Raw genomic sequence first — 26306 nt, 5'->3', positions numbered from 1 at the left:
TGTAAATTCTGTATACAGTAATTAAGGTACATTCTTAATTCTTATTAGATGCTGAGCTTCAATGCACAGAGCTCTGACCCCAAAATCTTCAACAGTACATTTATTGTTTTTGATGGTTTGAAAGACATTGTGACCCAAGAACTGCGAATCTCAACACAGTCTGTGCGCCTCAGAGAGAGAGTCCTGCCCGAGAATTCTGCGACACGTCGATACGCATTTTACACATTCATTCATTCTATTTATGAATGTAAGGAAGCTGGAAAAATTTTGGCCCAGAAATGTTTTGCAAATTTCATTTTGGCGAACATTCTTTTTTAAATGATCAAACTGAGGAAATACAAAGAACTGTAACTCGTTAGAGAAATTTAAAGAAACGCATTCTGAAAAACTCGCCACACAACCGACAGTCCTTCTGGAATGACCCAAGTAGCCCTGTCTGAGGATGGCACAGAAAAATAAGAAAAGCACAAACTGTTGTGAATGTTGTATTGTTTGGCTACATTATTGTAGTATAAGTCCCGAATCACTGCAGATACTTTTAACACTGATTTTCTATTGCACTGTGAGTGCGTCAAAAACACACCTTGCTGAATGCAAATGTATAGGGACGTATGGCACAGCCTGCAGGTCAGGCTCAGTACAGATGTGACTCAATATGGCCGTGCCATTCTCACTCTCTCTCTGACAGGAGCTGAACAATACACACACAGAGGAGGGAAAAGGAGGAGCCTGGCCCACCATGTGCCGCAGGATTGGGCGACCACCAGAGAGGCGGGGTTTGGCACATTACACGCCACAGGATTGGGCGACACCAGGAGTAGGAGGGAGGCGGGGTTTGGCACATTAAACGCCACAGGATTGGGCGACACCAGGAGTAGGAGGGAGGCGGGGTTTGGCACATTACATGCCACAGGATTGGGCGACACCAGGAGTAGGAGGGAGGCGGGGTTTGGCACATTACACGCCACAGGATTGGGCGACACCAGGCAAGGGAGTGGGAGGGAGGTGGGGTTTCACACATTATTCGTCGCGGGATTGGGCGACACCAGGCAAGGGAGTGGAAGGGAGCTGGGGTTTGGCACATTACACGCCACAGGATTGGGCGACACCAGGTGGGGGAGTGGGAGGGAGGCGGGGTTTGGCACATTATTCGCCGTGGGATTGGGCGAGACCAGAAGTCACTTCAGGCCTTCGTCGGTGCTCTTGAACATGAGAATAGCGTTGTAGATCTTCAGAGCTGGCCCCAGCTTAATACTCATGATCTTGACAATGTCTGTTTGAGTCAGCAGCAAGAAAGCCTCTCCATCAATCATCTGTGGAGACACGCCCACTGCTCAGTTTAGCTTGAGAGAGGAACAGAACAGGATTGGACACACATTCAATAGAGAATATACCATGGATGGGAACAGAGTAGGAATCCTCCTTAATTCTGCTCAAGGACGAATAAGCCTTCTGTTCCATTTAGGCTCTCACCTCATCTCTGAACAGACGAGCTTGTTCTTCACAGCCAGTCAGGTTCTGAACAAAACCAAAGACCTGTCAAAAAAGTTTTACATATTTATTAGTACAGATGAAAGAGTAAGCATGATTAATTAGAGGTATAACCATGAGTTGTCTCTACCTGGTTTCTTAACATGCATTCTGCTGAGTGTCCACCAGGTGTCTCTATAGTCACCACATTTGGATTAAGAGGGACAAAACTATGCACTATGCCACTAATTTGACTGGTAAAAAGATTGGTAATGATTCTTTTGACATACTGGCCTTTAAGCAGTGAAAAGTTGACCACACCTTCCAGATATCTATAAACAGTGAGTAGATGGAGATAAAAACTTTATAAAGTTTGCATAATGTAACAGAATCCAACTTTTTGCCCAGATACTTTTTTCAATTTTCTCCAAATTTGGAATTCCCAGTTTAATAAAACCTGCACCTGAACAGTTCACCACACTCAAACGCTCATGGAAAGGCACCCGGAACAGGCTGACTGTCCCAATTATTTTCTATTTTAGAACCTTTTCTTAATTCAAATTTTTAAAGTTATCCATGAGTTAGTGTACAAGCAAACATCGGGAAATAGACCAAATTAGACATTGAACTTACACGGATTACATTTTTACATACATTCCGTTTATAGCTGGATTTTTTAGGTAATTCGGGTTAAGCACCTCTGTTCAAGGGTGCAATGGCAGCGTCCCAGCTCAGAGTTATAATACTAACCACTATGATACACTGGAAAATAAAGCTGTGAGGTGTCAGTGATCAGGTTTCAGTCGGGTGAGCAGATTTCAGTGGGGTGAGCAGGTTTCAGTCAGGGGAGTAGGTTTCAGTCGGGTGAGCAGATTTTATTCAGGTGAGCAGGTTTCAGTCGGATGAGCAGGTTTCAGTCAGGGGAGCAGGTTTCAGTGGGGTGAGCAGATTTTATTCAGGTGAGCAGGTTTCAGTCGAGTGACCAGGTTTCAGTCAGGGGAGCATGTTTCAGTCGGGTGAGCAGGTTTCAGTCAGGAGAGCAGGTTTCAGTGGGGTGAGCAGGTTTCAGTCGGGGGAGCAGGTTTCAGTCGAGTGAGCAGGTTTCAGTCAGGGGAGCAGGTTTCAGTCGGGGGAGCAGGTTTCAGTCAGGGGAGCAGGTTTCAGTTGGATGAGCAGGTTTCAGTCGGGTGAGCAGGTTTCAGTGGGGTCAGCAGGTTTCAATCAGGTGAGCAGGTTTCAGTCAGGGGAGCATGTTTCAGTCGAGTAAGCAGGTTTCAATCAGGGGAGCAGGTTTCAGTCAGGGGAGCATGTTTCAGTCGAGTGAGCAGGTTTCAATCAGGGGAGCAGGTTTCAGTTGGGGGAGCACGTTTCAGTCGAGTGAGCAGGTTTCAGTCAGGGGAGCAGGGTTCAGTCGGGGGAGCAGATTTCAGTTGGGAGAGCAGGTTTCAGTCGGGTGAGGACTGTGCAGTGCTCACCTCCTCCACAGTCCAGCCAGCCACCTTGCTGGAGTGGATTCCAGCCACTCCGGGCAGCAGCTTGCAGTGCTGCTCCCAGCACAGGGACAGAGAGCGGTCAGGGTGAGCCGACAGCGCGGACATGAAGAGCGAGGGGTACACAGCCTCCGCAGACAGGCCTGCAGCGCACACACACAAACACAATATATATAACTCAACAGCGCACACACACACACACGATATATATAACTCAGCAGCACACACACACACACACAATATATATATATATAAAACTCAGCAGCACACACACACACAATTTATATATAACCCAGCAGCACACGCACACAATATATATATAACCCAGCAGCATACACACACAATATATATATATATAACTCAGCAGCACACACACACACACACAATATATATATATATAAAACTCAGCAGCACACACACACACAATTTATATATAACCCAGCAGCACACGCACACAATATATATATAACCCAGCAACACACACACACACAATAAATAACCCAGCAACACACACACACACAATAAATAACCCAGCACACACACACAATACATATATGTATATATAACCCAGCAGCACACACACACACAATATATATATAACCCAGCAGCACACACACACACAATAAATAACCCAGCAACACACAAACACAATAAATAACTCAGCAGCACACACACACACAATATCTATATATATATATATATATATAACCCAACAGCACACACACACACACTATATATAACCCAGCAGCACACACGCACACACACTATATATAACCCAGCAGCACACACACACACAATACATAACCCAGCACACACACACAAACACAATATATATATAACCCAGCAGCACACACACGCACACACAATATATATATAACCCAGCAGCACACGCACACAATATATATATAACCCAGCAACACACACACACACAATAAATAACCCAGCAACACACACACACACAATATATATATAACCCAGCAGCACACACACACACACAATAATTAACCCAGCAACACACACACACACAATAAATAACCCAGCACACACACACAATATATATATGTATATATAACCCAGCAGCACACACACACACAATATATATATAACCCAGCAGCACACACACACACAATAAATAACCCAGCAACACACAAACACAATAAATAACTCAGCAGCACACACACACACAATATATATAACCCAACAGCACACACACACACACTATATATAACCCAGCAGCACACACGCACACACACTATATATAACCCAGCAGCACACACACACACACAATACATATATATATATAACCCAGCACACACACACAAACACAATATATATAACCCAACAGCACACACACGCACACACAATATATATATAACCCAGCAGCACACACACACAATAAATAACCCAGCAACACACACACACAATAAATAACCCAGCAGCACACACACACACACACACACTATATATAACCCATCAGCACACACACACACTATATATAACTTAGCAGCACACTCACTCTGGCGCTACCCGTAGCATTGGGCATAGCGCTATCTCACTCTGGTGCCGTAGCATTGGGCATAGCGCTATCTCTCTCTGGTGCCGTAGCATTGGGCATAGCACTATCTCACTCTGGTGCCGTAGCATTGGGCATAGCACTATCTCTCTCTGGTGCCGTAGCATTGGGCATAGCGCTATCTCTCTCTGGCGCTACCCGTAGCATTGGGCATAGCACTATCTCACTCTGGCGCTGCCCGTAGCATTGGGCATAGCACTATCTCTCTCTGGCGCTGCCCGTAGCATTGGGCACAGCACTATCTCTCTCTGGCGCTGCCCATACAATTGGGCATAGCGCTATCTCACTCTGGTGCCTGTAGCATTTAGCATAGCACTATCTCACTCTAGCGCTGCCCATAGCGTTGGGCATAGCACTATCTCACTCTGGTGCCCGTAGCGTTGGGCATAGCATTATCTCTCTCTGGTGCCCATAGCGTTGGGCATAGCGCTCTCTCACTCTGGTGCCCGTAGCATTGGGCATAGCGCTATCTCTCTCTGGTGCCCATAGCGTTGGGCATAGCGCTCTCTCACTCTAGCGCTGCCCATAGCGTTGGGCATAGCACTATCTCACTCTGGTGCCCGTAGCGTTGGGCATAGCATTATCTCTCTCTGGTGCCCATAGCGTTGGGCATAGCGCTCTCTCACTCTGGTGCCCGTAGCATTGGGCATAGCGCTATCTCTCTCTGGTGCCCATAGCGTTGGGCATAGCGCTCTCTCACTCTGGTGCCCGTAGCATTGGGCATAGCACTATCTCTCTCTGGCACTTCCCGTAGCGTTGGGCATAGCATTATCTCTCTCTGGTGCCCATAGCGTTGGGCATAGCGCTCTCTCACTCTGGTGCCCGTAGCATTGGGCATAGCGCTATCTCACTCTGGTGCCCGTATCATTGGGCATAGCGCTTACTCACTCTGGTAAGCCCGCTGCTGGCCCTTCCTGTATTTGGGTGGGCGTCCAATCCTGAGAGAAGAAGAAAAACAAAGAAATAAGAAAAATCACATGATTGACAGCAATGAAATCCCTCTTCACTGTTTTCAAGCACAGAACATCACTCTCCATCCCTAAGACTGAGGCTCTCAGCTCCTACCTGCCAGCACCCTGGCACGGCAATGATGTGGTGTGATGTGGTTGTCATTGGTTACCTGCCATGGTAACGAGACTTCTTGGATCGCTGACCAAACACCAGGAGGTTCCTCTTCCCTCCGGGCGCGTCGGCGTCGGGCAGCTCGGTCTTCAGCCGGCCCTGGTTGCGCTCAGCCAGGGGACAGCCCGACAGGCAGTGGTGCGCTGTGAAACGGCCGGTCACATGACCCGAGCCGTCGCACCCCGGGGTGGGGCACTTCCTGTTTGAAGAAATGTTTTAAAAGAGGTGCTGAGTAGCCTGAGGCACACTTTAGAAAGCACACTCCCAGTGTGGTTACGAGCAGAAATACATGTATGTCCATGTCAAATTCACTGGAATTCTATTGGCTTTTAGTTGCATATACATAAAAATACTAGTGGATTACTATGGCTACTTATTGAACTACGGAGCTGCATTTGTGTCTTTATTATGTTATGCAATCAAAACTTTTGATACTGCAATCAAAAAATATTTTATTGACAGCTAAATATACCTTACAATTTGGAGATCAAATATTCGTTAACTGATAGCAAAACTATTTGTTAGTTCACTGATAACTACAATGAAGAAATATCATATATTAAATATAATAATATTATATATTATATTGAGAGCAAAAACCTTTTGTCGCGTTCTCAGAACTTTTACTCTCAGTGATGCTCTTTTCATTTGTGCGTTGAAAGTTTTGATCTCAAATCTTTTAAGGTATATTCTTGCTTTCAATTGATTTTTGCAGTGTTGAAAGTTTGATGGCATAATAAAGATACAAATATAACCAAAATGTAATTAAACCAGCGTTAAAAATACAACATGCAACTAATAATTTTTTTCAGTGAAAAAAATGTCAGAGGAGTAGAAGCAGAAGTGAGCAGCCAGCAGGGGGCACTACACTGACCTGTGGTGAAAGCTGTACTTGGTGCTTCTGGGGTGAGTTATTCCCTTACAGGTGAGGGAGGAGAAGCTGGTCTGTCCTGCGGCTGGCGGCTCCCTGGGACCTGCCACACACCGTTACACAACCACAACACAACCACAACACAGTTTCACCAAACCATGTCTTTATGGACCTTGATATGGGGAGGGTGTTAGTGTGTCAGTGTGTTAGCGGTAGGACAGGAGGGGTGTGAGTTAGCGATATGGGGAGGGTGTTAGTGTGTCAGTGTGTTAGCGGTAGGACAGGAGGGGTGTGAGTTAGCGATATGGGGAGGGTGTTAGTGTGTCAGTGTGTTAGCGGTAGGACAGGAGGGGTGTGAGTTAGGGATATGGGGAGGGTGTTAGTGTGTCAGTGTGTTAGCGGTAGGACAGGAGGGGTGTGAGTTAGCGATATGGGGAGGGTGTTAGTGGTCGTGTGTTAGCGGTAGGACAGGAGGGGTGTGAGTTAGCGATATGGGGAGGGTGTTAGTGTGTGAGTGTGTTAGCGGTAGGACAGGAGGGGTGTGAGTTTGCGATATGGGGAGGGTGTTAGTGTGTTAGCTTTAGAACAGGAGGGGTGAGCGTTTACCGGGTTGTTGGGTACTGGAGTCATACGGAGGCCATTTCAGGGGGTGGCCTGTCTGCTCACACCAGCCAGCGGGGTGGATGTCCGGGTGGTCTGAGTCCATCCATTCATCATACACATGGTTCCACCCATCAAAGTGAATCTGAAAGGGGCCAGGGGGTGCAGTAAACAGCACTGTACAGTCAACGTATAATTTAAAACATAAGGCTACCTCCTACCACTGAGAGGTGCACATTTTAGCTGCAGAATGAGCTGATGCATATAACAGCACTGTGATGCTATCACAGCAGTGCTCTGGTACATATAACAGCACTGTGATGCTATCACAGCAGTGCTCTGGTACATATCACAGCAGTGTGATGCTATCACAGCAATGCTCTGGTACATACATCAGCAGTGTGAGGCTATCACAGCAGCACTCTGGTACATATCACAGCACTGTGATTCTATCACAGCAGTGCTCTGGTACATATAACAGCAGTGTGATGCTATCACAGCAGCACTCTGGTACAGCATCACAGTCCCTTTACAGAGTGAGCTGCTCGGCAACCCCTGACGTTGTCAGAGCCTTGAAGGGAACACGCGGACAGAGACCTTTATCCTGTGGGTGTCCACTTCCTCCACGGTGGCGACCCGCACCAGGGCCGGATTGCGCCTGTCCACCGCCTCCAGCTTCATCTGCACCTGAAAGCCATGCGCCGGCCGCTGGAACGACAGCAGGAGACTGGTGACCCCCGCACAAATACCCACACACTGCTTATCACCCAAACTCTGCCCCAAACACATATGCTTTCCCTCTCAGACTCTCTAACGCACACACTCTAACACACAGAGTCATGCACACACGTGCACACACACTTGCGCACACACACACACACACACTCATACACATACAATCACACACACGCACACACACTCATACACACACACGCACACACTCGTACACACAGAATCACACACACACACACAGGCTCTCTCTCTCTCTCTCTCTCTATTTTTAGTTCACTCCTAAGGGGCAGGTATGCTCAGTCCTACCAATTAGCACCGAGTACATTTCTCAGATGCTCTTCTCCTCCTCAGTGTACATCTTTTATTACATCAGTCCATTTATACAGCTGGCTGTTCACTTCAGAGGGTTCCAGAAGGTTGCAACAGCATAGATCCAAAGAGAAGGGTACACACCACTTTAAACATGTCAGATTTGAGCTCAGAGAGAGGGGGGTACACACCACTTTAAAGGCCTCTGCAGCCACAGCTGTGGAGCCTGTTTCCTCCAGGTACTTCTGCCAGTTAAACCTGTCTGGATCTGGGTAGTCTGGCGAGAAGAGAGACAATCTCAGTTTTAATTCAACTCTAATATGGATTAAATGTACTCAGTCAGAGTAAAAGTTGCTCTGTCAGTGTAAAATGAACTCTATCGGTTTGAAATTTACTCAGTCAGAGATGTTGATTTAATGCTGAAATTTTTTTTTTACCAGGTATCCTGCTACGCCTGACTGGATGTATGTAAGCAAGTAAGGCTGTGGGCAGGTGCTTGATGTTCACCTTGCGGGGGCGTGAGAGGGAGGCCCCTCTCCTGGCACCAGCCAATGGGGTGGATGTAGGGGCTGCTGGCATCGCACCTGGAGGGAGGGAGGGGGGCACACACGCTCCGCTAAATTCAGAAGATGAGAGAGCTACAGCAGGACGTCACACGAGCGCTCGTTCGCACGGCGGTGCGAGCTGCGGGGCGCTCTCCCCCCCCCCCGCGGAACCCACCAGTAGTCGTAAGTGTCGTCCCAGTTGTCAAAGTGGACCAGGAAGCGGCCGTCCACCACGTCGGTCACCGTGGCAACACAGATGAGGGAGGGGTTCATGCGATCCACGGCCTCCAGCTTCATCCCCACCTCGAAACTGCAGGGCACCTCCACCTACGGGCAGGAGCAGCCCCAGGCCGCCATTAGAGGGCGCTGAAAACCCAAAAAAATACAGGTGGAGGGAGCACACACACCTGGGCTGAGGAAACGAATCAGCCCAGGTGCTTAAAGGTGCGCTCCTCTCCATGGTACGGGGCAGAGGCTGGGAGAGAGAGAGCCATTCTGTCCGTCAGAGAAAAGGAGAGACACTAACCCGGCCGGGCGCAGAAGAGCGGGTCGGAGGGAAACAGAGCTGCAAAACGGCCGCCGCATTTGGCTCGTTCAGTCCTCCTCCGTTTAGTTTAATATTTGAGGGAGGAGGGTGAAGATAAGTGGTGAGAGTCTGTACTGACTGAGCCGCTCTATAGGGCCCAGCCTGCGCTCGTGGTGAGAGTCTTTACTGACTGAGCCGCTCTATAGGGCCAAGCCTGCGCTCGTGGTGAGAGTCTTTACTGACTGAGCCGCTCTATAGGGCCCAGCCAGTGCTCATGGTGAGAGTGATTACTGAATGATTTATTTATTATATCAAGATTATTATTATTATTATTATTATTATATTACATTATTTCCACACTTAAAGATTCAATAGCAGTAATACCCTGTTTGCTATGGTATTACTTACACCATGACTCACACATACACCGTGCTACAAGTGAAAAGTATTTCTTTATTTGTATTTGAGAATATATACATCTGTTACCCAAATAATTTGTGGCGTTTTAACGCCTCTCAGCATCACGCTCATTTCTGTGTGTGTTTCATGCAGCGCACGCACGCGTAAGGACTCTGCTTCATGGACTCACACAGCCAGGGCTGACGAACAGCTCTGTCGGGGCGACCTGTGCTTTTGTGAGCCTTAAGTAGCTTGACCAGGAGAACTCCTCTTCCTTACACCCTGGAAAACATAAAACACAGAGGAGTGTAAATTCAGCAGTAACCGTCCTGCCCATGGATCGTCAGCACTGCTCCACCCCTGTCCCCCGTGCCCTGTGCCCTATGCCCTCCGACCTCTGACCTTTGGGTGTGTAGAGCTTGTGGCCTGTCCGTTCGCACCAGCCGGCTGGGTGGATCTCTGGGCAGTTGACATTTACCCAAAAGTCATGGCAGTCAGAGTACCCGTCAAAGTGAAGACGCATCCTGCAACCACAGACCTACAGAACAAGGAAACTGGGCCAGTCTCAAAGACTGAGTGCATACCCCTCTATCAGAGACTAACCCCTCTATCAGAGAATAACCCCACTATCAGAATATAACCCATCTATCAGAGATTAACCCCACTATCAGAGAATAACCCCTCTATCAGAATATAACCCCACTATCAGAGTATAACCCCTCTATCAGAGAATAACCCCACTATCAGAGAATAACCCCTCTATCAGACAGAGTGTAACCCCTCTATCAGAGAATAACCCCACTATCAGAATATAACCCCACTATCAGAGTATAACCCCTCTATCAGACAGAGTGTAACCCCTCTATCAGAGAATAACCCCACTATCAGAGTATAACCCCACTATCAGAATATAACCCATCTATCAGAATATAACCCCTCTATCAGAGTATAACCCCACTATCAGAATATAACCCATCTATCAGAATATAACCCCTCTATCAGAGTATAACCCCACTATCAGAGTATAACCCCACTATCAAAGTATAACCCCTCTATCGGAGAATAACCCCACTATCAGAGTATAACCCCTCTATCAGAGCATAACCCCACTATCAGAGTATAACCCCACTATCAGAGTATAACCCCACTATCAAAGTATAACCCCTCTATCGGAGAATAACCCCTCTATCAGACAGAGTGTAACCCCTCTATCAGACAGTGTAACCCCACTATCAGAGTATAACCCCACTATCAGAGCATAATCCCTCTATCAGGCAGAGTATAACACCACTATCAGTATGTAACCCCATAATAAAACCCCAATTTTATTATGAAAAGAGACCAATTATTCTTACATTAAATATAAGGTTTATGTACTTTCTCATATGTTCCTATTAGATGCCATCTTCATGGTAAATTTATCTGAGTAATACATTTTAAGTTATATTTCATTTTTTCTGGGCATGGATTTGTGCACCTTCATAGAGAGAGACGGGCTGTGTCCAGCATACCTCAGCCACAGTCAGAACAAAGTACATGGAGGGGTGCTGGGGGTCAATTCCTTCCAGTTTCATTCCCTGCCGGAAGGTGCTCCTGGACCGCGGGACCCTCTGAGACTGACAACACAACAGTTACAAGCACAAAATACTGGGCGGGGCTAAAGCCAGTTCCACAATACTGGGCGGGGCTAAAGCTTGTTACACAGTACTGGGCGGGGCTAAAGCTTGTTACACAGTACTGGGCAGGGCTAAAGTCAGTGACGAAGTACTGGGCGGGGCTAAAGCTTGTTACACAGTACTGGGAGGGGCTAAAGTCAGTGACGAAGTACTGGGAGGAGCTAAAGCCAGTTCCACAATACTGGGCGGGGCTAAAGCTTGTTCCACAGTACTGGGAGGGGCTAAAGCCTGTTCCACAGTACTGGGAGGGGCTAAAGCTTGTTCCACAGTACTGGGTGGGGCTAACGCCAGGTCCACAGTACTGGGAGGGGCTAAAGCCAGTTCCACAATACTGGGCGGGGCTAAAGCCTGTTACACAGTACTGGGAGGGGCTAAAGCCAGTTCCACAATACTGGGCGGGGCTAAAGCCTGTTACACAGTACTGGGAGGGGCTAAAGCCTGTTACACAGTACTGGGAGGGGCTAAAGCCTGTTCCACAGTACTGGGTGGGTACTTTTCTCTCTTAGTCACACAAGTGCTGAATTTTCATGCATTGTACATGATGTCAAAATGTCAGACTCACACAAAACAAAATTAGTCCCTATTGTATTTCATGTCTACGTAAAACTCACAAGGTACAGAATTAGTGTCCTGATGTCACAGTGTGAGAAAGTTGCCGACCTGATTGGCAGTGGATAATTGGACTGCTGTGTTACAGTAAAACATTATGTTACATGTAATTAAATGGAGAAGGTCCATTTTAATCAGTAAGTTCAAACACATACCTCGTGGAAGAGTTCGGCTGGGGCAGCAATAGCCTTCTGATCCTCAAGATATTGAGCCCATGTTGTCCGCATTTCCTTCTTACACTCTGTGAGCCCTGGAGACCCCACGCCCAGAATGATAAATTCACTTTAACACAACACTGGTTCTTACCCACAGAAAATCTAAAACTGAAGGCATGGTAAAAAATAAAACATTTTAAAAAAGGAAAACATTTTCCCGACATCGGTGTCCTGTTTCTGTGCTTCAGGCCTAAATGAGTCCAAATATTTAATATTATATCAAAAGCCAAACAACTGTTTTTGTGGATCATATGCTGTGCAATTTCACTTCGCTATGAAAACAGCATGATTTGCATTTATTGTTCATTTTCTTTTTTCTTTTTTAAAATGTAAATTCCTGTATTTTATTTCATTTTTAATTGTCCTTGGCAGTTCTTTTTCTTAAAGCCGTCTGTAATCAGAAGAATGACACTAAACGCAGGGTCAGAAGTAATTCTTTGGAGGACAAGCATGAGTATGAGAATATAATTTCTCCTTTGAACAGGAATGGCCTCAATAGGCCAATCAGTCCAGAATTGACTGTTTTCATGAAACACTGGGCCAGTTTACAAGATGTTTAAGTGCAACATGTTTGCTGTCACCGGATTCTCTGCTGGACATCTGTGTGTGTCTGTGTGAGTGTGTGTCAGGCAACAGAAATGGCATGCTGTATATTTAGCTAAACCATCCGAAACAAATCAACCACCGCAGTAAGTCCTATTATGGACTCAACATGCAAATCAACCACTGCAGTAAGTCCTATGCATTCAACATGCAAATCAATCACAGGAGAAAGTCACATAACAGACTCAAGGTGCAAAGCAGCCACAGGAGATGGTCACATAACAGGCTCCAGGTGCAAATCAGCCACAGGAGAAGGTCACATAACAGGCTCCAGGTGCAAATCAGCCACAGGAGAAAGTCACATAACAGGCTCCAGGTGCTAACTGGTGGTGTGCCCAGGTGAGCACCACCAACAGGTAACATATCGGCAGAGCGGCTTCGCACCTGGCCGGTTCTGTCCTCCCTCATCTGCCGGGCCGTCGATCTTCAGGTCCTCAGCTTTCTCCTCCTTCAGAATAAAACACATTTGGCAATATTTAACATGTGTGAAAACCTCCCAAATAACCTCAACACGAGAGAGAGACTTAACATGAAACATGAACTCCAGGACAGGTCACCGTAAGGCCAGTTCAAAAAGTTATCAGGTCACCATGCCACGATTTTGTCTGTATGGCACACAAAATTCACTGGGTCAAATCTTCAGTCCACAATTAAAGATGTGATGGATGGATGCATAAGCATAGGTTTGTCATCCCCAATATTTTAATATGAAGTGTTAGCTAGACTAGCTAGTATGCTTGTGAGACTTCATGTCTGACTACGCGAGACTAGTTGGTCCAGCAGTGTGGCTCCCCCCCAGAAATAAAATAAAACAAATAAAACTTTCACCTATGGACAAATCACCTAATTCAGCTCACAACCGGTTGTGACTGAAACAGTAATGTAATAACTGTCATTTGTGAACTCTGTAGTTTTTACTCCAACGATTTTGTATAACTTGCATGCAAACACATCTGAAGTGAACTACAGAATGCAAGACCATGTACTGTAGGGTTGTATCCCTTCAGGGGGTCCTCAATACTCCTGCTGGTATGCAGTTAAACACATTGGCAGCCAGCCATTTCCGGTTCACAGAATATTCCCAGAACATTAATAAACGTATGACCTTCCGGTTACAAGCCCAGTTCCTTGCCATAACCGAAAGGTCATAGGTTCGATTCCTGGGTAGGAACTGCCGTTGTACCCTTGAGCAAGGTACTTAACCTGCATTGCTTCAGTATATATCCAGCTGTATAAATGGATGCAATTTAAATCCTATGTAAAAAATCTTGTGTAAGTCGCTCTGGATAAGAGTGTCTGCTAAATGCCTGTAATGTAATGTAAACTTAGGGAAAATGTGTCCAGCAGGTATATGGGTCAGTTCCCTGCAATCTTGATACTGCACCCCAGAATACTGGAGAGCTTTGGTTGAGACTTTGCATGGATATACACAGTTAGTGCACCTTCGTAGAAAATACCAAAAATAACCATGTCATTATATTTGTAAAGAGACATTGTTGTTGAGCTTTTTGAATGGAAATTTTTTGGGGCTCGAACGTTATCACTGCAGCGCTCATCAGAACAACTTCCTGTTTATCACTGCAGCGCTCATCAGAACAACTTCCTGTTTATCACTGCAGCGCTCATCAGAACAACTTCCTGTTTATCACTGCAGCGCTCATTAGAACATCCTGTTTATCACTCCGGTGCTGATCAGAATGTATGTTTTTGATTCAACAAAGCAGTGTTGTTGCTGGCCACGCCCCTCTTACCCCGCCCTCCGCCTCTGACTCCTCCTCTGACGGGCACAGGAAGTCTTTCCTTTTCCTCTTCTTCACCGGCTTCAGCAGCTCCAGATCCACCACTGATCCCTGACTCCTGGGCCCCTTCTCTCCTCCCTCAGCCCTGCCACAGAAAGCACATTCATCCCTCCATCCTCTCCTCCCTCAGCCCTGCCACGGAAAGCACATTCATCCCTCCATCATCTCCTCCTCAAACCTGACACAAAGCACATGTATCCATCCATCCTCTCCTCCTCAAACCTGACAGAGAAAGCACATCTATCCTCTCCTCCTCAAACCTGACAAAGCATTCATCCCTCCATCCTCTCCTCTCTCAGTCCTGACACAGAAAGCACATTCATCCCTCCATCTTCTCCTTCCTCAGAACTGACACAGAAAGCATATCCATCCCTCCATCCCTCCTCCTCAAACCTGACAGAGAAAGCACATCAATCCTCTCCTCCTCAAACCTGACCCAGAAATCACACCCATCCCTCAATCATTTCCTCCCTCAGTCCTGCCACAGAAAGCACATTCATCTCTCCATCCTCTCCTCCGTCAGACCAAACACAAAAAGCACATCCATCCCTCCATCCTCTCCTCCCTCAGCCCTGACACAGAAAGCACATCCATCCATTCATCCTCTCCTCCCTCAGCCCTGACACAAAGCACATTCATCCCTCTATCTTCTCCTCCCTCAGAACTGACACAGAAATCACATACATCCCTCCATCCTCTCCTCCCTCAGCCCTGACAAAGAAAGGACATTCATCCCTCCATCCTCTCCTCCCTCAGACTTGACACAAAAATCACACCCATCCATAATCTTCTCCTCCCTCAGAGCCAACACAGAAGGCACATTCATTTATGGATTCAGATTGCAATTTTGATACTATTTAAAGTAATAATCTTGAATATTTTCATTAAAATAAATGTCTGTTAAGTCACTATCTATAGCTGAATTAGGTAACACAGTGGTGATTGAGCCTATTATTATATTAATTAATATTATTATTATTATTATAATTTATGATTAAAGAACTGGGTGTCTGTGGCGACATTCCCGGGAAAAAATCACAAGCGGCGCATAGATAGTAACACGTTTTCTATCACCCATCAGTGGTTGGTCCGCCAGAGAGGGTAGGCGGAGCTAACGCAACAGGCTTGCTCTTCAACTCACTTGTGTGTGAGCGGCGTACTGTTTTTTCCGGTGTCTGCTAGCGTTAAAGGTGGGGGGGTTATGGAACCCTAATAAGTTTTTGTGTAACATGAGAGGTCATATTATTTGTTGATGTAGATTTCGTATTACATTTGATGACAATGTAACGTTACTAAATTACATAGCTATTTGCACAGCTAACGCTAGCTACTGGACCATGTCAATAAAGGCAACATTAGTTTAGACAACGTTGCGCACAGTATCCATCTCTCATATCAGGTAACGTTGCGTTAGCTAGCTAGCTAATATAATTAACACAATCTAATGTCAGCTAACAATTAGAAAAAACGCTAGCTAACGCTACCGACTGGTACCGACCTCGCAAACCGTCTCTCAAATGCAATGCTACTTTGTTGCAGCGTTGCAATGTAGCTAACTAAAGGCCAGTTCAGATCAATGATTCGCAACGAGACTGGATGCAACATGCAAAATTCCAAGACGTCTGATTGTAAATGTTCTAAAACTGCACTTGGCGATTTGACAAGGTGGGTCTTTTGAGACCCCAGGCAACGGTTTCAAACGCTCTGCAACTAACCAGTTCACACCGCTGCAATTTTCTCTGCAACACTCTAAAACCGTTTTGTCTCGTTGCGATTCATTTATCTTAATTGGCCTTAACGTTACCGTTATTTACATTGCCATCAAGTTCATCGATATAGAAGCCGGGGTATAGGTGGAGAAGAGCCGGGTCTGATTTCTGTGTAAAGATGTCAAGCTGGAGAAAATTAAATAAGAATACGGCAGTATGGATTAGCGTTGTTATTATTTTATTACGCTTCCTCATATGTTCCTTCAGCCTTGATGCCCTTTTTTGATTAATCTCCTTTGTTTTTGTTTTATTCTTCTTATTCTGATTGCCAATTTAACACCCAGCTCAGCTTTATTCTCGAACAGTTTAGCTAGCAAAACCAGAAACAAGGCAGTTGTTTCAAAAATATCACACAACAATCATTCAAGATGATGATGCACCAGATACATAATTGCACAAGCCACAGTGAATCCTGCAAATTCTTCTCTGCAGTGTAAAGATGTTCATACCGAGCAAAAGGTGAATGAAGAACGTTTGTGGAAATTGATCATCACTAATTCTACCCCAGGTCTGCTACAGCATTTTAACCCGGCTCGGCAATGTAAAGACAGCTTAAGTTAGCCTAAAGTTAGACAATGAATGAGTATGTACATAACGTTACTTGTATAACAACCATTTTTTATTCAGTAAATAAGTGTAATAGTTTGCGTGGCCCAGGTGCCAACTGACTGACATCACCCAGGCGACACTGGTTGGATCCGGTTGGATATATGGGAAGTGAGGTCCAAAAACACACCTGCAATTACCGCTTCTCGCCATTGGTACCGCCAAAGAGAACGAAACGGAAATCTTTGAGATTGTAACTTTAAGTATCTTGTCTTTTATGTTGTCCTTCTAAGCAACTTTGGTACCTATCTTATAGGATGCTCCTTTGGCCTGATCACTCTCTTGTAATCTATCGTCATTTTTACCTGCTTAAATTAAGGGTTTGTCCTTATGTTCTAGATGGGCTGAATGGCCTGTTCTCTTCATTATGCATTCTTATGTTCTAGACAGGCTGAATGGCCTGTTCTCCTCATTATGCATTAGGTCACTGCTGTATTCTCAACTTCTCACCTCTCACTTCCTGGCTGTGTGTGTACTTCCTGTGCGTACGTCCTCAGAGTGCCCAGCTCTGAGGTTCCACAGCGAACTGGGGTGTCCTCAGTCTTCCGATCACCCGCCACACCCCATGCAGCATCAGCTGCAGCACCACCCGCATCTGCAAGAGATTTATCCTTATCAGTATGATATACAAAACACACACACATGCACACACACGCGCACGCACGCACACACGCATACACACACACAAACATTCATGCACACACACACACACACACACACACAAACGTTGATGCGCACACACACACACCCACACATACAAACGTTCATGCACACACACACACACACACAAACATTCATGCACACACACAGACATTCATGCGCCCACACACACACACACAAACATTCATGCACACATTTATACACACAAACATTTATTTGTACAAACACAGATACGGGAAATAACACTGCTGTAATAATACTGGAGTGAAAGATAGCAGCAGTTGGAGGATTTCCTTTTTAATGAGTTTCTGTGATTGTATCCAACCCGTGTATATAAAGGAGTCAGACAAAATCACACAAAAGCATCAAAAAAGGACTTTAACTTTGATTTAACTAAATCACAATAACAAAGGCAGCAACACAGGTGAGTCATATTAATTTGAATGCTGAGTAGCAGAATTTGTCAGCTATAAAAGAAGTCTGGCGATCAGCACTTTGATGTGTATATGTGTTTCCATGGCAACAGAGTTCCAGTATTCAGTGCCTGAATTATGTAATGTGCAGGGCCCTACCAAATTCACAGCCTTGAGAATAGTGTCATAGACTATAAAATCAGCTTCTTCCCGAGAAATTTGGTTCCTCAGTGTAAGTGATCTTTTGCCATGAGATACTGTGAAATGCAGTGTGTTTTCTTTGCAAACTGTGTGTAGGGAAGCTAAGAGAACTTGTAAGGGCTCTAATAATGCGGCAAGAGGAATAGTGTTGAAAATGTGAATCGCTGGATTTCAGTATTTTAGTCGTGAGTCACATTATTGAGCAAACTTACAGTATAAAAATGACTCAGCATTCCAAGCTGGAGGGAAATAAAAAAAATGTAAGTAGTATTTATATCACAAATGGTGCATATGGAGTCATGTGGTTTGAAACTCATGAGGTTTTACCTGCTTTCTGGCTTGGTCCTCTCTGGTCCACGCCCTGCTTCCCCACAGTGTCCTCGGCAACAGGTCCCACACAGGTGACCTTTTCATCACTGACGACCTCCAGTGTGCCACAGTCTCTCATTCGAAACTGAAAAACACACCAGGTATCGATCACACACCTGTCTAACAGTTGTTATAGCAAAACACACACACCAGATATCAATCACACACCTGTCAAACAGTTATTACAGCAAAATACACACATCAGGTATCAATCACACACCTGTAAAACAGTTATCATAGCAAAATACACACACCAGGTATCAATCACACAGCCCTTTTCTCTCATCCCTGATGAAGCCACCAGAGCAGTAAAAGCAGGCATCCCATGATGCTTTGAGATCTGAGGGAGGGGTAATGTGTGACTGTGGACCTGAACTGTCAGTGTAGTGCAGGGCGGTATGTAGGGAACTGACCCTGTCCCTCAGACTGTTCTATGCATACATGAGCTTGGACAGAGGCAGGTGTGTTGATTGTATACCTGCCCTCTCAGCTGCTCACCTTCAGGTTGCTACCTGGGAGAAGAGCCACGCCCTCCTTCCACTCCAGAACGTGGACGATGTTGCATGTGCCCCCCACCTGGGGCAGCAGGGCGGAGCTCTGCGGGTCACATGCCCCTCTGGCCCCCTCCAGACTGCTGTGCGGCAGGCTCCCCTTCTCCACAGCGTGAGAGACAGCTGGAGAGAGAGGGACCCCACAATTACACCCACAGGAACAACCCCATTCAACACAGAAACAGCCAATAAAACCCTCATTCAACACAGAAACAACCGCCAATAAAACCCTCATTCAACACAACCTCCAATAAAACCCTCATTCAACACAACCTCCAAGAAAACCCACATTCAGCACAACCGCCAATAAGCCCTCAATACTATATTCAAAAATATGATTATCAAAATCATTCTTAAGATTTTACAGACTCAGAGAGTGAGGGTGGAGGGGACTTACTTTAAAGATTTAGAAAGTTTGGATGGGATGATAATATAACTATAACATCAACAGCTATATATGTCACGTACAAGAGGGTTAGGACCCAAACGCGTAGAAAAAATGAGTAGAAAAAATACAGGAACTCAAACGGACAGTTTAAACAAAGACATTTACTACACAAAAAATTCAAAACAACAAACAAAAGGCCACACAGGGCAACTCCAAAAAACTCAAAAACCAAAAACAGAAGAAAATCCAAAAAACATGTAGAACAGAACACAAAACTGAAGTGCCGCCACCTGGCGGCCAAAAGGGGGGAAAACAGAAAATACAGAACCACGACAATATAGTCGTCATAAATTTCTATCACAATCATTACCAGAATAACTGGCTATTGCACCTTAGTGTTTGGCAACTGAAAATAAAAGTGAAGAGTAATACCAGAAATAGGGGGAGCACATTTTCCCCCCATCTAAGAGGGTTTGGTCTGAAGTTTTGTTTAAAAGCCAGCCAACACGTGTACATTTACTTCAATAAGCTGCATGTTATTCTGTTTAAAAAATGTTAATACTTCAGAATTCTGTTATTTTGGTAAAACTAGTTATTGGCATGGCCAGGGCATTAGACTCACTAGTAAAATAGTTTGTTCAAGCAAAGAAGTGTACGTTATGCACGTGAGAGAGTGTATATTTACAGGTTCGTGATCAAGATATTCGGCACGTTAGTGGACGCGATAATGTTCTGGCTGATGCTTTATCCAGGGTGTGCGAGGTTGACAAAAAATAAATTGTTGCTAAGTTCCCCGGCGTTTAACTAAAGGGCGTTACATTTCTCTGGTTTCTTTAGTCTCTCCTGCTCTGTGTTTGGGTTTGGGTGCTGCTGTGTTTGTCTCCGTTTGCCCTATAGGTGGAGATGAGGGTTAGGGTCATGGTCCCATTGCGAAGATCCTGGGCGGGAGATGCACGGGAGAGGAGACGCACACCGTTGCCTGGCAACCCTCTTCCAGAGATGCATGGAGCCGAGCACGCCATTGACCATCACCTAGCAACCGGACTAAAAGATGCCGGTTACTGGGGACACCAAGGGATGTTGCAGAGCAGCAGAATTTTTAAAAAATTATATAAACAGATAATCTGCATCAGCTTTTGATATTCTTCTGACTATTCTCCAGATTGATAACTGTGATAACCCAGACTCTAATGACTGTTCTACAACAAGCGTGCTGGATCGCTTACTGTTAAGATACATCAGTTGAGCACTGGAGATCATTTGGGAAACAGCGCAGATTGCAATGGGTAGTAGTAATGAACTCAATTCCTATTTTGGAACATCAGTGAGGAATTTGTGGCTGGACTTTCAAAGAGAGGTGAGGGTTCTGTACCTGCACTTTGGCTGACCAGTGAGGCCATGCAACCTGTGCTGTGCTTGTATATATGCTGATACAGTGTTTTACACCTCTGGAAGAGATAACTCCCTTTTGCGTCTGTCATAGTAAATGCCCTTTTTCTTTTTCATGTTTCACAGTGTGCTCAACTGGGTTTTCTTAGCAGTGTTTATTGTTGGTGTGGCTTAGAGTTACGTTCACTGCCGCACACCTGGTTATTGTAACAGAGGTGGATTTTGGGTCGTAATAATGTTAATATTCAGGTCAAAAGAGGAAGGAGCTGCATTATGGCCAGCAGCATGCATCCTAGCATGGTCAGGAATCAGGGGATGGCCGGGGCTGGAGTGGTCAGTGACATTAGCTTTACATCGGCCATACTGAAATTTACAATGGAAAGGAGAAAAAATTGTCATGTGTCAAGAGGCAACGATATTACCAGTAAATCCTGAATTGTCACTGTCAATTGCCATGACCTATAAAAACCACGCTGAAGGTCAGAAACAACACACAAAACAGACTTCACGGTGTTTGACCTATGGTGTGATGTAATCCAGGGATAACACAAAGGGCAGGTTATGGTGAGGGTATAACACAAAGGGCAGGTTATGGTGAGGGTATAACACACAGGGCAGGTTATGGTGAGGGTATAACACACAGGGCAGGTTATGGTGCTGGTATAACACACAGGGCAGGTTATGGTGAGGGTATAACACACAGGCCAGGTTATGGTGCTGGTATAACACACAGGGCAGGTTATGGTGAGGGTAAACAACAGGCAGGTTATGGTGAGGGTATAACACACAGGGCAGGTTATGGTGCTGGTATAACACACAGGGCAGGTTATGGTGAGGGTATAACACACAGGGCAGGTTATGGTGCTGGTATAACACACAGGGCAGGTTATGGTGAGGGTATAACACACAGGGCAGGTTATGGTGAGGGTATAACACACAGGGCAGGTTATGGTGCTGGTATAACACACAGGGCAGGTTATGGTGAGGGTATAACACACAGGGCAGGTTATGGTGCTGGTATAACACACAGGGCAGGTTATGGTGAGGGTATGACACACAGGGCAGGTTATGGTGAGGGTATAACACACAGGCAGGTTATGGTGAGGTATAACACACAGGCAGGTTATGGTGAGGGTATAACACACAGGGCAGGTTATGGTGAGGGTATAACACACAGGGCAGGTTATGGTGAGGGTATAACACACAGGGCAGGTTATGGTGAGGGTATAACACACAGGGCAGGTTATGGTGAGGGTATAACACACAGGGCAGGTTATGGTGAGGGTATAACACACAGGGCAGGTTATGGTGAGGTATAACACACAGGGCAGGTTATGGTGAGGGTATAACACACAGGGCAGGTTATGGTGAGGGTATAACACACAGGGCAGGTTATGGTGAGGGTATAACACACAGGGCAGTTATGGTGTGGTATAACACACAGGGCAGGTTATGGTGAGGTATAACACACAGGGCAGGTTATGGTGATGGTATAAACACACAGGGCAGGTTATGGTGCTGGTATAACACACAGGACAGGTTATGGTGAGGGTATAACACACAGTGGCAGGTTATGGTGTGGTATAACACACAGGGCAGGTTATGGTGAGGTATAACACACAGGACAGGTTATGGTGAGGGTATAACACACAGGGCAGGTTATGGTGAGGTATAACACACAGGGCAGGTTATGGTGATGGTATAACACACAGGGCAGGTTATGGTGAGGGTATAACACACAGGCAGGTTATGGTGAGGGTATAACACACAGGGCAGGTTATGGGTATACAAGCAGTATGGTGAGGTAAACACACAAGGCAGGTTATGGTGAGGGTATAACACACAGGGCAGGTTATGGTGCTGGTATAACACACAGGGCAGGTTATGGTGGGTATAACACACAGGGCAGGTTATTTATAGGTGTTAGGGTTATAACACACAGGGCAGGTTATGGTGGTAAGGGTTTGGTAAAACACAAAGGGCAGGTTATGGTGATGGTATAACACAAAGGGCAGGTTATGGTGAGGGTATAACACACAGGGCAGGTTATGGTGAGGGTATAACACACAGGGCAGGTTATGGTGAGGGTATAACACACAGGGCAGGTTATGGTGCTGGTATAACACACAGGGCAGGTTATGGTGAGGGTATAACACACAGGGCAGGTTGTGGTGAGGGTATAACACAAAGGGCAGGTTATGGTGAGGGTATAACACACAGGACAGGTTATGGTGAGGGTATAACACACAGGGCAGGTTATGGTGTTGGTATAACACACAGGGCAGGTTATGGTGAGGGTATAACACACAGGGCAGGTTATGGTGTTGGTATAACACACAGGGCAGGTTATGGTGAGGGTATAACACACAGGGCAGGTTATGGTGAGGGTATAACACACAGGGCAGGTTATGGTGAGGGTATAACACACAGGGCAGGTTATGGTGAGGGTATAACACACAGGGCAGGTTATGGTGCTGGTATAACACACAGGGCAGGTTATGGTGAGGGTATAACACACAGGGCAGGTTATGGTGAGGGTATAACACACAGGGCAGGTTATGGTGAGGGTATAACACACAGGGCAGGTTATGGCTATACACCTCACCTGGGACAATAAGTGCAGCGGTAGTCTGTGGGCGGGGCTTTGGTACCAGGCTCTCATTGGACAAATGAGAGTCAGGGGTGGGGTCAGGGACAGAGTCAGCAGGGCTATCTCTGCCTACGGCCAGGACCTCCCGGTCCACTTTGGCGCTCATGACAGACGCCAGTAACTGCCACTGTGGAGAGAAGTTAGGATCCATTTAAAGTCCATTACAATCTTTACCACTCCAGGACATTATATGAGAGCACAGTACATCTAAAGCACATTATATCCAAAATGCCCGGCGATAGATTGGCGGCCTGTCCAAGGTATATTCCTGCCTCTCACCCAATGCATGCAGGGATAGGCTCCAGCACCCCCCGCAACCCTGTCCAAGATATAAAGTATAAATGGGTGGATATAAATAATGGATGGATTACATGTAAAACATATAATACCCAAAAGCACATTAAAACCAAAGCACAATATATCCAAAACACATTATATCCAAAGCACAATATAGCCAAAGCACAATATACCCAAAGGACATTATACCCAAAGTATATTATATTCCCAAACATTCATGTTTTTAATGCTTTTTCTCTTCATCGGTGCTCACTGCTACAAATTCCACCATTTATTGTGGAGAGCACAGACAACAGTGCACTCTCCTCCAAATTACATGTCAGCCACTGATCTTATCACACCCCAGTTAACAAGTTGCATTCCCACAGACTTGAGTCAGGGGAAGACACTTCATGTGCAGCTGAACAGCCAGGGGCTCATTTGACAAAAGTAGTGACGTGTGAGCTGAGATCTGTGAGGTGCAACTGATTTCTCCCGCTCTTTTTGGAGCATTTCATGCAGAAATCAGAACAGCAAGTGATGAACGCATGTCACAAGGGCATTCATGTAGACAATCAGTCAATCGGCTACGGTTCTCATCTGCCTGCCTCATTTTGGTTTTGTATCGAACTGTCAGTTGTCCCAAGATGCAAACTGAAGGTGCCGCTATGGACCATTTCACTAAGCTATTCAAAATACGTTTCATAATCAGGATTCTGTTACAATGTACAATTTCTGCCCTTAATTTAATGGTAATTCTGAACAAAGTCTAATCATAACTATGCTGATTGACAACGCAAATCTTAGATTTTCTGCCATATTGATTTTTTTGCAAAAGCTACTTTTGTGAGCTGTGCCTGGGTCACTTGGCCTATTGTTACCAAATTAGGGTTGAAAGAATCTCTGGAGTCTCGGCCTCAATAATTACCAAAAAAATTAAATGTTGACTTTTCAAAACAGTATGGTTTGCCACACCTTAATCAATTGTTGTGGGTATGGCCATTTTTCAACAACAAAAAAAGCTGTAACTCGAACACAACACTCGATCCTCACCAAACAAGGTACAGAAGTGCAGTACTGCCTTCTGATGATGCTCGCAAGACATGACACATCTGTGCCAAAAGGTGGCGCTATAAGAAGCAAATTATTTAAATGCCTATATGTCTTCAACTGTTTGAGCAGTCAGGTTGAGAATTTGAATCCTACATCTCTGTGCAATATATATATATATATATATATATATATATATTCAATGGTTACCCCTGAAGAAGTGTACTACTTTAGGTGGCCTTTTTCCAATAGAACAAGTGCTGTAAGAGGATACATATACCAGTGGCGTAGGTTTCGTTTAACTGGCCACAAAATCGTGCAACATATTTTGATATATTATAAACTATATGCAAACCATTTTTTTTGATGAAATAAGAAAGTACAGCACCTGACACCACACCTGTTCTCAAAACTGATTGTCCTCACACTAAATATTGAAATATTAACCAGTCCTGTGCCACAGCTAGTGCAACACATAGTGCAGACCTCGTTTGCCAACAGGCTAAGATAGGGAGATCATGTCATGCTTTACTGAACTTACTCCTTCATCTATTATAAAACATGGCATTTGCTAGCTATCGTTTTCACTCCTAACCAACGGGCGCAGACACGGGCCACCTTCATTTTAGCTAATGATATATTGTAACCACACACGCGCGCACACGCAGAAGTACAAGCATACACAAACACGCGGGCGCGCGCGCGCGCACACACACACACACACAGTCATCACAGTGTCTTCCTAAATAGATACTGTTGTCCTAAATGTGATTTCCTCGCGTATCACTGCTTCTAAAACTGAAACGATATAATCGTGGTCTCACCTCGGCACATCAATCAGACTTGGTTACCTTGCAAAATTCTCTGTATTTCCATAGCTAGCAAAAATGGCGGAATGCTCCAGACATTGAAGAATTTGAGGGGAAATATGAACGATTTATGCAAATATAGTGGGTAGTAGCAATGTAGACATATTTAATATCAAATCAATCGGCATTTATTTATGCGATATACGCGATAACACACCCGTCTGAGCGTCTGAGCTTTAACATAATAGTGCACCACATTTTCCCATGAACGCGAAAAAATAAGCCTAATTTTTTTATTTTTTTACATTAGAAGGTAAGAAATTGGCTATATTTTCCAGCAAACGTTTTCTTGACGTCGCTTTCTTATGTTAACAACAAAGGCAATAGACTCCCACCTAAGATAACCATTATAGTGTGTAATTCGTCATTAAATTAAAGGAATCAGACGTTAATTTAATAAAATCAGATTTATAAAAGATACATACTCAATGAGGTCTGAGGGAATTAAGATATTCTTACCAGCTCGTCTTGCGGACCAGGGCCTGCGAACGCGCATGCGCGGCTTTTAAGCGTTGTTTTTTTTTACACAAGCAATGGGTACGGTACATCAAAAATCGCTTTCTACATTGTTCAGAA

General features: G+C 45.2%; 1 protein-coding gene across 4 annotated transcripts; it reads right to left on the bottom strand.

The window, feature by feature from the left end:
* Positions 1 to 82: 82 nt before the first annotated feature.
* Positions 83 to 26227, bottom strand: l3mbtl1 (L3MBTL histone methyl-lysine binding protein 1). 4 transcript variants are annotated; one of them, XM_064299668.1, is made up of 23 exons: positions 26190 to 26218; positions 23815 to 23854; positions 23491 to 23662; positions 19056 to 19231; positions 18516 to 18642; positions 17365 to 17509; positions 14492 to 14624; positions 13125 to 13188; positions 12078 to 12172; positions 11149 to 11253; positions 10040 to 10175; positions 9828 to 9919; positions 8888 to 9039; positions 8675 to 8751; positions 8359 to 8444; positions 7724 to 7834; positions 7133 to 7271; positions 6530 to 6629; positions 5654 to 5854; positions 5422 to 5471; positions 2946 to 3103; positions 1474 to 1536; positions 83 to 1313 (listed from the first exon to the last, which is right to left on the bottom strand). In XM_064299668.1, the coding sequence occupies exons 2-23, from the start codon at positions 23821 to 23823 to the stop codon at positions 1179 to 1181; spliced, it is 2526 nt and encodes an 841-aa protein (XP_064155738.1). In that variant the 5' UTR covers positions 23824 to 23854; positions 26190 to 26218; the 3' UTR covers positions 83 to 1178. The 4 variants fall into 4 exon arrangements, with proteins under 4 accessions (XP_064155738.1, XP_064155739.1, XP_064155740.1 ...); XM_064299670.1 differs by having other exon boundaries at positions 1212 to 1343; XM_064299669.1 differs by lacking the exon at positions 23815 to 23854 and having other exon boundaries at positions 26190 to 26227.
* Positions 26228 to 26306: the final 79 nt, after the last annotated feature.

The sequence above is a fragment of the Anguilla rostrata genome, chromosome 11 (assembly GCF_018555375.3).
Source record: "Anguilla rostrata isolate EN2019 chromosome 11, ASM1855537v3, whole genome shotgun sequence".
Taxonomy (NCBI): Eukaryota; Metazoa; Chordata; class Actinopteri; order Anguilliformes; family Anguillidae; genus Anguilla; species Anguilla rostrata.
This window is presented reverse-complemented; position numbering and strand designations above follow the sequence as displayed.

Coding starts and splice junctions, on each gene's coding strand:
- l3mbtl1 (XM_064299668.1), bottom strand. Junction 10,176..11,148: donor TTGTTCTGACTGTGGCTGAG/GTATGCTGGACA, acceptor CTTGTTCTGTAG/GTCTGTGGTTGCAGGATGCG. Junction 3,104..5,421: donor CCAGCAGCGGGCTTACCAGA/GTGAGTAAGCGC, acceptor TGTGCGCTGCAG/GCCTGTCTGCGGAGGCTGTG.